Source organism: Babylonia areolata, chromosome 35, assembly GCF_041734735.1.
Source record: "Babylonia areolata isolate BAREFJ2019XMU chromosome 35, ASM4173473v1, whole genome shotgun sequence".
NCBI classification, from domain to species: Eukaryota; Metazoa; Mollusca; class Gastropoda; order Neogastropoda; family Buccinidae; genus Babylonia; species Babylonia areolata.
This window is the reverse complement of record NC_134910.1, coordinates 840,001-855,390: the sequence shown is the minus strand read 5'-3', so window position 1 is coordinate 855,390 and position 15,390 is coordinate 840,001. Positions and strand designations below refer to the sequence as shown.

General features: G+C 47.0%; 1 protein-coding gene across 11 annotated transcripts in view; it reads right to left on the bottom strand.

Annotated features, from left to right (window-relative positions):
* The window catches only part of LOC143278152 (uncharacterized), a 189,149-nt gene that overhangs the window by 92,664 nt on the left and 81,095 nt on the right, over nt 1–15,390 (bottom strand). For 10 of the 11 annotated variants that reach the window (XR_013053848.1, XR_013053849.1, XR_013053850.1 and 7 more), the window contains 2 exons: nt 8,152–8,223; nt 4,602–4,685 (listed from right to left, as the gene is read on the bottom strand). Coding sequence is in view for 8 of the 11 variants with exons in the window: in XM_076583184.1 (XP_076439299.1) it covers nt 4,602–4,685; nt 8,152–8,223 (156 nt within the window). In the remaining 3 variants the exon portion in view is untranslated. The remainder of the gene's footprint in view (nt 1–4,601; nt 4,686–8,151; nt 8,224–15,390) is intronic. The other variant, XM_076583190.1, reaches the window with a different exon arrangement.

Genomic DNA, 15,390 nt, shown 5'->3' with positions numbered 1-15,390 from the left:
ACTGTTCTGTAGAATATTCGCATATAATTTCATCTATTAGTTTATTAATTTCGTCTATAAACTGCTTATCTCTGAGTAAACTACAGTTACATTTCCAAAATGTATTACGTTTTATATTTTCACCAAATCTTAGTTTCAAAATAATCATTGAGTGGTCTGTTCTATACCCTGGTATAATATCTGTGTCTTCAAAATTATACAAAATATCTTCTGATATAAGAAAAAAATCAAGTCTACTTTGTTTTATAGGTGAGCTTCTTCTCCATGTAAAAAGCTTAAGCTGTGGGTTATTTTCTCTTCAAACATCTGTTAAGTTAAGTTCTGTAATCATGTTTTCTACACTATTCTTTGCTTTTGGGTTATTGATGTTACTATAATTGTCGTAATCTAGATAAGGATCAAGAACCAAATTCCAGTCACCCACTAACATTGTAGCATGACTGTCATATGTCAATATTTTTTCCTTTAAAATTTCATAAAAGTTTGGATCATCTTTATTTGGACCGTAGACGTTTACCAACAAAACATCTTTTCCCATAGTTTTTAGGGATATCATTATAAAGTTTCCATTTGTATCTCTTTCTATTTTGTTGATTTCAAATTCAAAATTGTTATTCAACAGTATTGCCACTCCCCTTGCATTTGATTTATAGGACGCAAAAAAGCATTCATATCCCCATTCTGATTTGATATATGTTTCTGTTTTTGTAGTAAAATGTGTATCTTGTAAGCAGTATATATTGTATGATTTATTTCTAAGGAAATGAAACACATCTCTTCTTTTCTTCAGATCTCCTAGTCCCTGACAATTCAGGGACGATATCGTTATGTTTGTCATATTTAGCTAATTATAGTTGTATGATAATAATCAGCTTAATTACACAATGTTAAAGAAGGTGGTTTAAACATACCAGACATAAGAAAATATAGTCAAGCATTAAAACTCACCTGGATAAGAAGATTTAAAATTACAAAGCATAAATGGAAAAACATTTCAATTGAAATGTTCCCATTTTTCACTGAATTAGAAAGATATGGACCCATGTATGCATTGCGTAAATGTAATAATAATTCATTTTGGAAACACACTTTCATGGCTTACAGAGAATTTTGTTGTCAGGTTACACCTAAATGAGATATTGACCTTCTGTCAGAACCAGTCTTCTATAACGAAAATTTTAAGATTGGAAATAGTACTATAAATCACAGAGACTGGGTTGATAAAGGTGTATACTGTGTTTCGCATTTTCTGAATGACAATGGACACTTTATTACACAAAACGAATTTTGTGGAAAATATGAACTGAATGTACATTTTCTGGCGTACAATGGTTGCTTAAGAGCAATCAAAAAATACATGGAACAGGTAGGTCTTAATGTTCCAACAACCCACAGTATTCCTGACACACCAGGGGCATTAAAATAATATACTCGACACCTAAAGGATCACAGCGATACTATGATGTTCTAGCATTTGATGATACAACCCCGAAATCCTGTCACAAGTGGTCTGAGAAACTGGGACAAATATTAGTTGGGTAAAAGCTTATAACAAACTTCATAAAATTAAAGACATAAAACTAAAGTGGCTACAATTTCGTATATTACATAGAATCATTGGAACAAATGTTGTTTTAAAGGAAATAGGAATTGTAAACAGTATTGATTGTGATTTTTGTTTAGAAGTTAAAGATAGTGTTGAACATATATTCTGGCGATGCCATTACTCGAAACGCTTTTGGACAAGTCTAGAAGAATTATTAAAAATAAACTGTACAGTGTGTGAAAATTTGAAGTTCAATGAATGTATAATACTGTTTGGTTTCCATGCTGATATGAAGACAGACTCAGTGCTTGATTTATTAATCCTCCTGGGGAAGATGTATATATATAAATGTAAGTTAGATAAATGCCTTCCAAATATTCACGCTTTTGAACATTACATTGTTTCAAGATACAAAATCGAAGAATATAACGCTAAGATCGCATGTGAAACACACAGCTTCAAAATAAAATGGTTGCCATACTTACCTTTAATTAGAAACAACATATAAAAACAATATTTCAAACCATATATGGAAATATAACACAACTAAGTTAAATGTTGAAAAAATGGTGCAAGTTGATATGTAGGGATATGGATATCTATTCCTTTTTCTTTCTTTTTTTGTGTTGTTGTTGTTGTTGTTGCTGTTGATGACTTATTCAAACATTCTCAGTTGTTTTTACTTAGAATGTTATATGTGTATATCAATTATATGGTGTTTTTTTTGGGTTTTTTAATGTTGTTGTTTGTTTTTGTTTTATTTTCCTATTGGTACTATGTTTTTGTCAGATTTGTCTTTTCTCTTTTCCCAATATATGCGTTTATTCATTTAAAAAAGAAAAACAAGCAAAAAACATAAGCAAATAACTTAGTTATGTTTATTGTTAATCTTTCCATGTATTTTTTTCCATCTATTTTCAATTGTCATATTAAATTTATATACAAAATAAAACGGTGGTCGACCCAAGAAAGTCCGGGGAAAAAAAAAAAGTGACGAGAAACGAGAATGGTATGGAGGATGGGAGGAGGGTGTGTGTGCGTGTGTGTAGGGGGGGGGGGGGGGGGCGAGTAACAGGGGGGGTGGGGGGGGTTACCACAGAAGACAGCAACACCAACAACAATGTCTGCCAGCCATAGAGGAGTCATGGAAGAGGGTAGGGGGGTGGGGGGTGGGGGGGGAAGAGACTTCGGGGGTACCACAGAAGACACCAACACCATCTAGCACAAGACAGGAGAGAGGAAGGGAAAAGAGGGGGCCAATTAGTTTCCATTCTGCACACAGTGGATAGGAGGGGGGAGGGAGGGAGGGAAGGAGGTACAGGAGGCGGAAGCGAGGGAGGGAGAGAAACAAGGAGGTCATGCACTTACCACCCAGCACACATGGCGTGTGTGTGTGTGGGGGGGGGGGGGGGTGTAAAGAGTTAAGATGGGAGAGGGATGACATTCAGTTTTCACCCCACACACAGGGTGGAGGTGAGGGGGTGGAGGGGAGGACAGTGAACCGAGGAGTGGGTGTGGTGGTGTGGGAGGGCGGGGGGTGGAGCATTACATCCCCCCATCTCACCTTGCGTTTCCCTCCACGTTTCTGTTTCTGTCGCACGGCTATCACCAGGGGGGCCCTCTGGCAGCGTCACACACGGTTAGAACACACTCCCAGCGTTAGTCACGTCATCAACACACACACACGAAAGGGGGGGGGGAGCCGGAGTGGAGTGGGGGAGGGAGGGCGCTACCTGCCCTTACTGACATCATCACTCCCAATGACGTCACTGGTGAAGTTAGCACCGCTGGGCAAGGGTTTACAAGTTGCGGTTTGTTTGTAAATGGGATGATTATAATAACGGGTGGTTATCACGAGTTGTGGTTTATTAATGGGTTGATATAGCGGGCAGTTATCACATGCGGTTTATTAATGGGTTGATAAAGCGGGCAGTTATCACATGTGGTTTATCAATGGGTTGATATAGCGGGCAGTTGTCACATGTGGTTTATTAATGGGTTGATATAGCGGGCAGTTGTCACATGTGGTTTATTAATGGGTTGATATAGCGGGCAGTTATCACATGTGGTTTATCAATGGGTTGATATGGCGGGCAGTTATCACATGTGGTTTACCAATGGGTTGATATAGTGGGCAGTTGTCACAAGTTGTGGTTTATTAATGGGTTGATATAGCGGGCAGTTATCACATGTGGTTTATTAATGGGTTGATATAGCGGGCAGTTATCACATGTGGTTTATTAATGGGTTGATATAGCGGGCAGTTATCACATGTGGTTTATTAATGGGTTGATATAGTGGGCAGTTATCACATGTGGTTTATCAGCGGGTTGATATAATGGGCAGTTGTCACAAGTTGTGGTTTATGCTGACAATGGAACGACACAGCACAAACACAGCGGTATAAACCAAGGGACAGAACAGCATGGCAGCACTGCGTGAAGTTACTCATACTAATAATGTAGCACTACAAAAAAAAATTCAAATATATATTAAAAAAAATAAAAATAAAACCCAAAAAACCACTGAGAGTTACCGAGTCTGATTAACATGAAGTCAGACGCTATACGTAAAGCTATGAAGCACTCTAGAACCAGCGCACAGCTAGGTGCTAATGCTAATGCTAAAGCATTACTGAACACAGTGCATTCTGTCGACAAGCTGCCAAAAGCTGGGCTGGCTTGAAAGAGGCCATCTTTACATCGCTCTGTTTGCTTAAAGACGATCCTAAATATGGTGTTTAGCGTGGAGTTGAGGCACACAGACACACACAGACAGAGAGACACAGACACGGACAGAGACACAGACGCACAGACAGACAGAGAGACACAGACACAGAGACAGGGACAGACACAGACAGACAGAGACGAGACAGACAGAGACAAACAGAGACAGAGACACGGACAGACAGACAGACAGACACACGGACAGACAGACAGACAGACAGCGATACGGACTGACAGAGACAGACAGAGACACGGACAGACAGACAGACAGACAGCGATACGGACTGACAGACAGACACATGGACAGACAGAGAGGCCTCATCCCTGACCTGCTTGGAGCTCTGACGGGAAGCGGGATCCTCAGAGTCCAGGTCAAACTGACGACCCGCCTCCGACTGCGTCTCTGACACCCCCTGTGGACACACACACACACACACACACACACACACACACACACACACACACACACACACACACACACACACACACACACACACACACAGTGAGTAAGCAAAACAACAAAGATGCTTTTCACATTCCAAAGTTAGCAAGAAAACAATATTTTCAAAGAGAAGAGAGATTCGGGACGGAGTGGAGGTGGGAGGGACAAGCAGTTAAAGAGACAGACAGACAGAGAGAGACAGACACAGAGAGACAGAGAGAGAGAGAGACAGAGAGAGAGAGAGGGAGGGACAGACAGAGCTAGAGAGAGAGAGGGGGAGGGACAGAGCTTGAGAGAGAGGGAGGGACAGACAGAGCCAGAGAGAGAGAGGGGGAGGGACAGAGCTTGAGAGAGAGGGAGGGACAGACAGAGCCAGAGAGAGAGAGAGCAGGGGATACTGACGGACAGACAGACAGACAGACAGACAGAGGCAGAGAAACAGACAGATCGACAGCGTGAGATAAAGAGAAAGAGAAACAGAAAGAAAGAGATAAGCAGAAACACAGAGAGAGAGAAGGTGAGAAACAAAGACAAATAAATAAAGAGTAAAAGTGACTCTCTGTGTGTGTGTGTGTGTGTGTGTGTGTGTGTGTGTGTGTGTGTGTGTGTGTGTGTGTGTGTGTAGTGTAGTGTAGTGTAGTGTAGTGTGAGTGTGAGTGTGTGTGTGTGTGTGTGTGTGAGCGTGCGTGCATGCGTGCGTGCGTGCGTGCGTGTGTGTGTGTGTGTGTAGTGTAGTGTGAGTGTGTGTGTGTGTGTGTGTGTGTGTGTGTGTGTGTGTGTGTGTGTGTGTGTGTGTGTGTGTGTGTGTGTGTGTGTGTGTGTGTGTGTGTGTGTACCAAAAGAAGGAAGGAAAGAATCGTGGAAGGAAGGAATAACAAGAAATAAAACAAGACGTGAAAATACAATGTATTCTTTCACAGGAATTGATTTCAAACATGCAGTACGCGTCACCAACACAAAAAGCAAATGAACACTTGCATAAGGAAAAACATTTGTTAGTAAAAAAAAAAAAAGAAAAAGAGGGAGAAATTGAGTGCAAGGACAATACATGCTGGTGGGTGGAGGTGGGTGGAGGAGTGTGTGCATGTGTGTGTGTATGTGTGTGTGTGTATGTGTGTGTGTGTATGTGTGTGCATACGCGCGTGCACGTGCGCGAACTCATGACACGTGTATACAAGCACGCCCATGTGCTGCCCGTCAATGATGGTTAGTGTGGATACCACGTGACGTGCATGACAGCACAGCACAGCACAGCACAGCACTGCGAAACCACAGGTTAGACCCTATCTGCAAGGCAAGTGTTAAATCACACACACACACACACACACACACACACACACACACACACACACACACACTACTTCATGCAGCACTCGTCGAAGCAGCGCCTGCCTGACTGATGATTAATTAAGCCGGGGTACACGAGGAACGCCGTGATTAGTACATAACACCAGAAATGAACACGGCAAATTATACACACCAAACTGAAACACGCTACTTTGGTGAAGCTAATCCTCCGTCCAATCCCCCCCCCCGCCCCCCCACACACCTCCCACCCCCCTCTCTCTCACCCTGTTGTCTCTCTCATTTTTATCCCTCTCTCTCTCCCCTTCTCTCTTTGCCCACTTCTCTCTCTCTCTCTCTCTCTCTCTGTATGTGTGTGTGTGTGTGTGTGTGTCTGTCTGTATTTATATGTGTGTACGTGTTCCTCTCTCTCTCTCTTTCCCACTCTCTCTCCCTCCCTCCCTCTCCCTCTCCCTCCCCCTCTCCCCCCCTCTCTCTCTCCCTCTCTCTCTCTGTCTCTCTGTCAGTGAAGTCCCGTCGACCTCATCAAACATTCCTGACATATTACAAAACAGCTAGCACACAACGCAACTTGAACACAGCACCTCCAGGTGATGAACACACACACACACACACACACACAGACACACACACACACCGCGAGAGCCGCCGACTGAGCAGTCACATGGACAAACACACACGCAGTTAACACACACATTTTCCATACATACACTGTAATGATTATGTGAATGTGTACACACATAAGCGTTCGCCTGGGTTAGGAACTCAGAGGAAAGTTAGTCGCAACTTTCTGAAAGCAAAGTCATTTAAAGTAAACAACAACAACAACAACAATAATAATAATAGTAATAATAACTGCACACGTGTACATGTGACAACACACACACACACACACACACACACACACAGAACACTTGTTGGTCAGTGTGAATTAGGTGGAAACAAAGCCCCAAATGCCTGACCAGTGAGAAGAGACATTAATAACATGAAAGAAAGGCGTGGTGTGGTGTGGTGTGGTGTGGTGTGGTGTGGTGTGGTGTGGTGTGGTGTGGTGTGGTGTGGTATGGTGTGGTGTGGTGTGGTGTGGTGTGGCGTGGCGTGGTGTGGTGTGGTGTGGTGTGGTGTGGTGTGGTGTGGTGTGGTGTGGCGTGGCGTGGTATGGTATGGTGTGGTGTGGTGTGGTGTGGTGTGGTATGGTATGGTGTGGTATGGTGTGGTGTGGTGTGGTATGGTATGGTATGGTGTGGTGTGGTGTGGTGTGGTGTGGTGTGGTATGGTATGGTGTGGTGTGGTGTGGTGTGGTGTGGTGTGGTGTGGTATGGTATGGTATGGTATGGTGTGGTGTGGTGTGGTATGGTGTGGTATGGTATGGTATGGTATGGTATGGTATGGTATGGTGTGGTGTGGTATGGTATGGTATGGTATGGTGTGGTATGGTATGGTATGGTATGGTATGGTATGGTGTGGTATGGTATGGTGTGGTATGGTGTGGTATGGTATGGTGTGGTATGGTATGGTATGGTATGGTATGGTATGGTGTGGTGTGGTGTGGTGTGGTATGGTATGGTATGGTATGGTATGGTATGGTGTGGTGTGGTGTGGTGTGGTATGGTGTGGTGTGGTGTGGTGTGGTGTGGCGTGGTATGGTATGGTGTGGTATGGTGTGGTGTGGTGTGGTGTGGCGTGGTATGGTATGGTGTGGTATGGTGTGGTGTGGTGTGGCGTGGTGTGGTGTGGTGTGGTGTGGTGTGGTGTGGTGTGGTGTGGTATGGTGTGGTGTGGTGTGGTGTGGTATGGTGTGGTGTGGTGTGGTGTGGTGTGGCGTGGTATGGTGTGGCGTGGTATGGTGTGGTGTGGTGTGGTGTGGTGTGGTGTGGCGTGGTATGGTGTGGTGTGGTGTGGTGTGGTGTGGTATGGTGTGGTGTGGTGTGGTGTGGTATGGTGTGGTGTGGTGTGGTGTGGTGTGGTGTGGTGTGGTATGGTGTGGTGTGGTGTGGTGTGGTGTTACGTTGCGTAGCGAGGTACTTTAGTGTGCTTTGCATAGTATTATACTGGCACTGATTTGCATTGCATTGCATTGTACACCCCCCCCCCTCACCCCACCCCTCCCCGGCCCCAGGCGAGGCGGGCACCTGTTCTATCTGCAGTTCCAGAAGACTGTGTTGTGTCGCCGCCAGCTCCGTCCGGGCTCTCTGGAGGTCCGTCTGTGATGGGTGGTGGGAGGTGGGGGGGTGGTGGGGGGGGGGGAGTGGGGGTTGGGGTGGAGGGGCGGGGGTGGAAGAAGGAAAGACAAAAGTTAAGGCAATGGACATAAGAACTGTAATAAATGATTGACGCGCGCTGTCCACGGCCTGCACTGCTTCTAACTGCACTGCCTGCTCCTCTCCCCCCTCCTCCTCCCCCTCTCTCTCTCAGCAGCAAACAACCTGCAGGAAAAAAGGTTCCACCCCTTGAGTGCCCAAGAACGTACCACGTAGGGACATAGTTTAAAGGTCCCCCCCCCCTACCCCCTCCACACACACACACACACACAGCTTCTGACGGCCGACTGGTGGCAGTGATTTCATTGTCAGCGTGTCCAGGGCTCTGTACAGGAAGGAGAGGCCCAGTCCTCTGCTTTTCACTGAGGTAGGACAGAGCTGACAGGTCAGGATGTCAGTGAAGGGCTGTCACCTCAATGAGATAGGACAGAGCTGACAGGTCAGGATGTCAGTGAAGGGCTGTCACCTCACTGAGATAGGACAGCTTACAGGTCAGGATGTCAATGAAGAGCTGTCACCTCACTCAGGTAAGACAGCTGACAGGTCAGGATGTCAGTGAAGGGCTGTCACCTTACTGAGGTAAGACAGAGCTTACAGGTCAGGATGTCAGTGAAGGGCTGTCACCTCACTGAGGTAAGACAGCTGACAGGTCAGGATGTCAGTGAAGGGCTGTCACCTTACTGAGGTAAGACAGAGCTTACAGGTCAGGATGTCAGTGAAGGGCTGTCACCTCACTGAGGTAGACAGCTTACAGGTCAGGATGTCAGTGAAAGGCTGTCACCTCACTGAGGTAAGACAGAGGTTACAGGTCAGAATGTCAATGAAGGGCTGTCACCTCACTGAGGTAAGACAGAGCTTACAGGTCAGGATGTCAGTGAAGGGCTGTCACCTCACTGAGATAAGACAGCTTACAGGTCAGGATGTCAATGAAGGGCTGTCACCTCACTGAGATAAGACAGCTTACAGGTCAGGATGTCAGTGAAGGGATGTCACCTGACTGTGATAAGACAGAGCTTACAGGTCAGGATGTCAGTGAAGGGCTGTCACCTCACTGAGATAAGACAGCTTACAGGTCAGGATGTCAGTGAAGGGCTGTCACCTCACTGAGATAAGACAGCTTACAGGTCAGGATGTCAGTGAAGGGATGTCACCTGACTGTGATAAGACAGAGCTTACAGGTCAGGATGTCAGTGAAGGGCTGTCACCTCACTGAGGTAAGACACAGCTTACAGGTCAGGATGTCAGTGAAGGACTGTCACCTCACTGAGATAAGACAGAGCTTACAGGTCAGGATGTCAATGAAGGGCTGTCACCTCACTGAGATAAGACAGCTTACAGGTCAGGATGTCAGTGAAGGGATGTCACCTGACTGTGATAAGACAGAGCTTACAGGTCAGGATGTCAGTGAAGGGCTGTCACCTCACTGAGATAAGACAGCTTACAGGTCAGGATGTCAGTGAAGGGCTGTCACCTCACTGAGATAAGACAGCTTACAGGTCAGGATGTCAGTGAAGGGATGTCACCTGACTGTGATAAGACAGAGCTTACAGGTCAGGATGTCAGTGAAGGGCTGTCACCTCACTGAGGTAAGACAGAGCTTACAGGTCAGGATGTCAGTGAAGGGCTGTCACCTCACTGAGATAAGACAGAGCTTACAGGTCAGGATGTCAGTGAAGGGCTGTCACCTCACTGAGATAAGACAGCTTACAGGTCAGGATGTCAGTGAAGGGCTGTCACCTCACTGAGATAAGACAGCTTACAGGTCAGGATGTCAGTGAAGGGATGTCACCTGACTGTGATAAGACAGAGCTTACAGGTCAGGATGTCAGTGAAGGGCTGTCACCTCACTGAGGTAAGACAGAGCTTACAGGTCAGGATGTCAGTGAAGGGCTGTCACCTCACTGAGATAAGACAGAGCTTACAGGTCAGGATGTCAGTGAAGGGCTGTCACCTCAATGAGATAGGACAGAGCTTACAGGTCAGGATGTCAGTGAAGGGCTGTCACCTCACTGAGATAAGACAGAGGTTACAGGTCAGGATGTCAGTGAAGGGCTGTCACCTCAATGAGATAGGACAGAGCTTACAGGTCAGGATGTCAGTGAAGGGCTGTCACCTCACTGTGATAGGACAGAGCTTACAGGTCAGGATGTCAGTGAAGGGCTGTCACCTCAATGAGATAGGACAGAGCTTACAGGTCAGGATGTCAGTGAAGGGCTGTCACCTCAATGAGAGAGGACAGAGCTTACAGGTCAGGATGTCAGTGAAGGGCTGTCACCTCACTGAGGTAAGACACAGCTTACAGGTCAGGATGTCAGTGAAGGGCTCTCACCTCACTGAGGTAAGACACAGCTTACAGGTCAGGATGTCAATGAAGGGCTGTCACCTCACTGAGATAAGACAGCTTACAGGTCAGGATGTCAGTGAAGGTATGTCACCTGACTGTGATAAGACAGAGCTTACAGGTCAGGATGTCAGTGAAGGGCTCTCACCTCACTGAGGTAAGACACAGCTTACAGGTCAGGATGTCAGTGAAGGACTGTCACCTCACTGAGATAAGACAGAGCTTACAGGTCAGGATGTCAATGAAAGGCTGTCACCTCACTGAGGCAAGATAGCTTACAGGTCAGGATGTCAGTGAAGGACTGTCACCTCACGGAGATAAGACAGAGCTTACAGGTCAGGATGTCAATGAAGGGCTGTCACCTCACTGAGGTAAGACAGAGCTTACAGGTCAGGATGTCAGTGAAGGGCTGTCACCTCACTGAGATAAGACAGCTTACAGGTCAGGATGTCAATGAAGGGCTGTCACCTCACTGAGATAAGACAGCTTACAGGTCAGGATGTCAGTGAAGGGATGTCACCTGACTGTGATAAGACAGAGCTTACAGGTCAGGATGTCAGTGAAGGGCTGTCACCTCACTGAGATAAGACAGCTTACAGGTCAGGATGTCAGTGAAGGGCTGTCACCTCACTGAGATAAGACAGCTTACAGGTCAGGATGTCAGTGAAGGGATGTCACCTGACTGTGATAAGACAGAGCTTACAGGTCAGGATGTCAGTGAAGGGCTGTCACCTCACTGAGGTAAGACAGAGCTTACAGGTCAGGATGTCAGTGAAGGGCTGTCACCTCACTGAGATAAGACAGAGCTTACAGGTCAGGATGTCAGTGAAGGGCTGTCACCTCACTGAGATAAGACAGCTTACAGGTCAGGATGTCAGTGAAGGGCTGTCACCTCACTGAGATAAGACAGCTTACAGGTCAGGATGTCAGTGAAGGGATGTCACCTGACTGTGATAAGACAGAGCTTACAGGTCAGGATGTCAGTGAAGGGCTGTCACCTCACTGAGGTAAGACAGAGCTTACAGGTCAGGATGTCAGTGAAGGGCTGTCACCTCACTGAGATAAGACAGAGCTTACAGGTCAGGATGTCAGTGAAGGGCTGTCACCTCAATGAGATAGGACAGAGCTTACAGGTCAGGATGTCAGTGAAGGGCTGTCACCTCACTGAGATAAGACAGAGGTTACAGGTCAGGATGTCAGTGAAGGGCTGTCACCTCAATGAGATAGGACAGAGCTTACAGGTCAGGATGTCAGTGAAGGGCTGTCACCTCACTGTGATAGGACAGAGCTTACAGGTCAGGATGTCAGTGAAGGGCTGTCACCTCAATGAGAGAGGACAGAGCTTACAGGTCAGGATGTCAGTGAAGGGCTGTCACCTCACTGAGGTAAGACACAGCTTACAGGTCAGGATGTCAGTGAAGGGCTCTCACCTCACTGAGGTAAGACACAGCTTACAGGTCAGGATGTCAATGAAGGGCTGTCACCTCACTGAGATAAGACAGCTTACAGGTCAGGATGTCAGTGAAGGTATGTCACCTGACTGTGATAAGACAGAGCTTACAGGTCAGGATGTCAGTGAAGGGCTCTCACCTCACTGAGGTAAGACACAGCTTACAGGTCAGGATGTCAGTGAAGGACTGTCACCTCACTGAGATAAGACAGAGCTTACAGGTCAGGATGTCAATGAAAGGCTGTCACCTCACTGAGGCAAGATAGCTTACAGGTCAGGATGTCAGTGAAGGACTGTCACCTCACGGAGATAAGACAGAGCTTACAGGTCAGGATGTCAATGAAGGGCTGTCACCTCACTGAGGTAAGACAGAGCTTACAGGTCAGGATGTCAGTGAAGGGCTGTCACCTCACTGAGATAAGACAGCTTACAGGTCAGGATGTCAATGAAGGGCTGTCACCTCACTGAGATAAGACAGCTTACAGGTCAGGATGTCAGTGAAGGGATGTCACCTGACTGTGATAAGACAGAGCTTACAGGTCAGGATGTCAGTGAAGGGCTGTCACGTCACTGAGATAAGACAGCTTACAGGTCAGGATGTCAGTGAAGGGCTGTCACCTCACTGAGATAAGACAGCTTACAGGTCAGGATGTCAGTGAAGGGATGTCACCTGACTGTGATAAGACAGAGCTTACAGGTCAGGATGTCAGTGAAGGGCTGTCACCTCACTGAGGTAAGACAGAGCTTACAGGTCAGGATGTCAGTGAAGGGCTGTCACCTCACTGAGATAAGACAGAGCTTACAGGTCAGGATGTCAGTGAAGGGCTGTCACCTCACTGAGATAGGACAGAGCTTACAGGTCAGGATGTCAGTGAAGGGCTGTCACCTCACTGAGATAAGACAGAGGTTACAGGTCAGGATGTCAGTGAAGGGCTGTCACCTCACTGTGATAGGACAGAGCTTACAGGTCAGGATGTCAATGAAGGGCTGTCACCTCACTGAGGTAAGACAGAGCTTACAGGTCAGGATGTCAGTGAAGGGCTGTCACCTCACTGAGATAAGACAGCTTATAGGTCAGGATGTCAATGAAGGGCTGTCACCTCACTGAGATAAGACAGCTTACAGGTCAGGATGTCAGTGAAGGGATGTCACCTGACTGTGATAAGACAGAGCTTACAGGTCAGGATGTCAGTGAAGGGCTGTCACCTCACTGAGATAAGACAGCTTACAGGTCAGGATGTCAGTGAAGGGCTGTCACCTCACTGAGATAAGACAGCTTACAGGTCAGGATGTCAGTGAAGGGATGTCACCTGACTGTGATAAGACAGAGCTTACAGGTCAGGATGTCAGTGAAGGGCTGTCACCTCACTGAGGTAAGACAGAGCTTACAGGTCAGGATGTCAGTGAAGGGCTGTCACCTCACTGAGATAAGACAGAGCTTACAGGTCAGGATGTCAGTGAAGGGCTGTCACCTCAATGAGATAGGACAGAGCTTACAGGTCAGGATGTCAGTGAAGGGCTGTCACCTCACTGAGATAAGACAGAGCTTACAGGTCAGGATGTCAGTGAAGGGCTGTCACCTCAATGAGATAGGACAGAGCTTACAGGTCAGGATGTCAGTGAAGGGCTGTCACCTCACTGTGATAGGACAGAGCTTACAGGTCAGGATGTCAGTGAAGGGCTGTCACCTCAATGAGATAGGACAGAGCTTACAGGTCAGGATGTCAGTGAAGGGCTGTCACCTCAATGAGAGAGGACAGAGCTTACAGGTCAGGATGTCAGTGAAGGGCTGTCACCTCACTGAGGTAAGACACAGCTTACAGGTCAGGATGTCAGTGAAGGGCTGTCACCTCACTGAGGTAAGACACAGCTTACAGGTCAGGATGTCAGTGAAGGGCTGTCACCTCACTGAGGTAGGACAGCTTACAGGTCAGGATGTCAGTGAAGGGCTGTCACCTGACTGAGATAAGACAGAGCTTACAGGTCAGGATGTCAGTGAAGGGCTGTCACCTGACTGAGATAAGACAGAGCTAACAGGTCAGGATGTCAGTGAAGGGCTGTCACCTCACTGAGGTAGGACAGCTTACAGGTCAGGATGTCAGTGAAGGGCTGTCACCTGACTGAGATAAGACAGAGCTTACAGGTCAGGATGTCAGTGAAGGGATGTCACCTGACTGTGATAAGACAGAGCTTACAGGTCAGGATGTCAGTGAAGGGCTGTCACCTCACTGTGGTAAGACACATCATACAGGTCAGGATGTCAGTGAAGGGCTGTCACCTCACTGAGGTAGGACAGCTTACAGGTCAGGATGTCAGTGAAGGGCTGTCACCTCACTGAGGTAAGACACAGCTTACAGGTCAGGATGTCAGTGAAGGGCTGTCACCTCACTGAGGTAAGACACAGCTTACAGGTCAGGATGTCAGTGAAGGGCTGTCACCTCACTGAGATAAGACACAGCTTACAGGTCAGGATGTCAGTGAAGAGCTGTCACCTGACTGTGATAAGACAGCTTACAGGTCAGGATGTCAGTGAAGGGCTGTCACCTGACTGAGATAAGACAAAGCTTACAGGTCAGGATGTCAGTGAAGGGCTGTCACCTCACTGTGGTAAGACACATCATACAGGTCAGGATGTCAGTGAAGGGCTGTCACCTCACTGAGGTAGGACAGCTTACAGGTCAGGATGTCAGTGAAGGGCTGTCACCTCACTGAGGTAAGACACAGCTTACAGGTCAGGATGTCAGTGAAGGGCTGTCACTTCACTGAGGTAAGACACAGCTTACAGGTCAGGATGTCAGTGAAGGGCTGTCACCTCACTGAGGTAAGACACAGCTTACAGGTCAGGATGTCAATGAAAGGCTGTCACCTCACTGAGGCAAGATAGCTTACAGGTCAGGATGTCAGTGAAGGGCTGTCACCTCACTGAGGTAAGACACAGCTTACAGGTCAGGATGTCAGTGAAGGGCTGTCACCTCAGTGAGATAAGACAGCTTACAGGTCAGGATGTCAGTGAAGGGCTGTCACAGAGCGAACAGAGCGCAGTACCTGTACTTCAGTCTGAAGTCACACTGATCTCATTCAACGTGGACTCAGCAGTCAAGGGGTTAATATATGCATGGTATCAGCTCTAAAGGTGCCGACACACGGGATGGTCATGGCAGCTAAAGGCCCCAACACACGTGACGATCATCCTTCCATTCATCTGCTGAGGAAATAATTTCATTGGTCAGTGGTGTTCATGAACGTTATTGCTGCTGACGCTGTGTCAGAATGAATGATTACGTCATGCTCTCTCTCTCTCTCTCCCCGCAAAGATGGG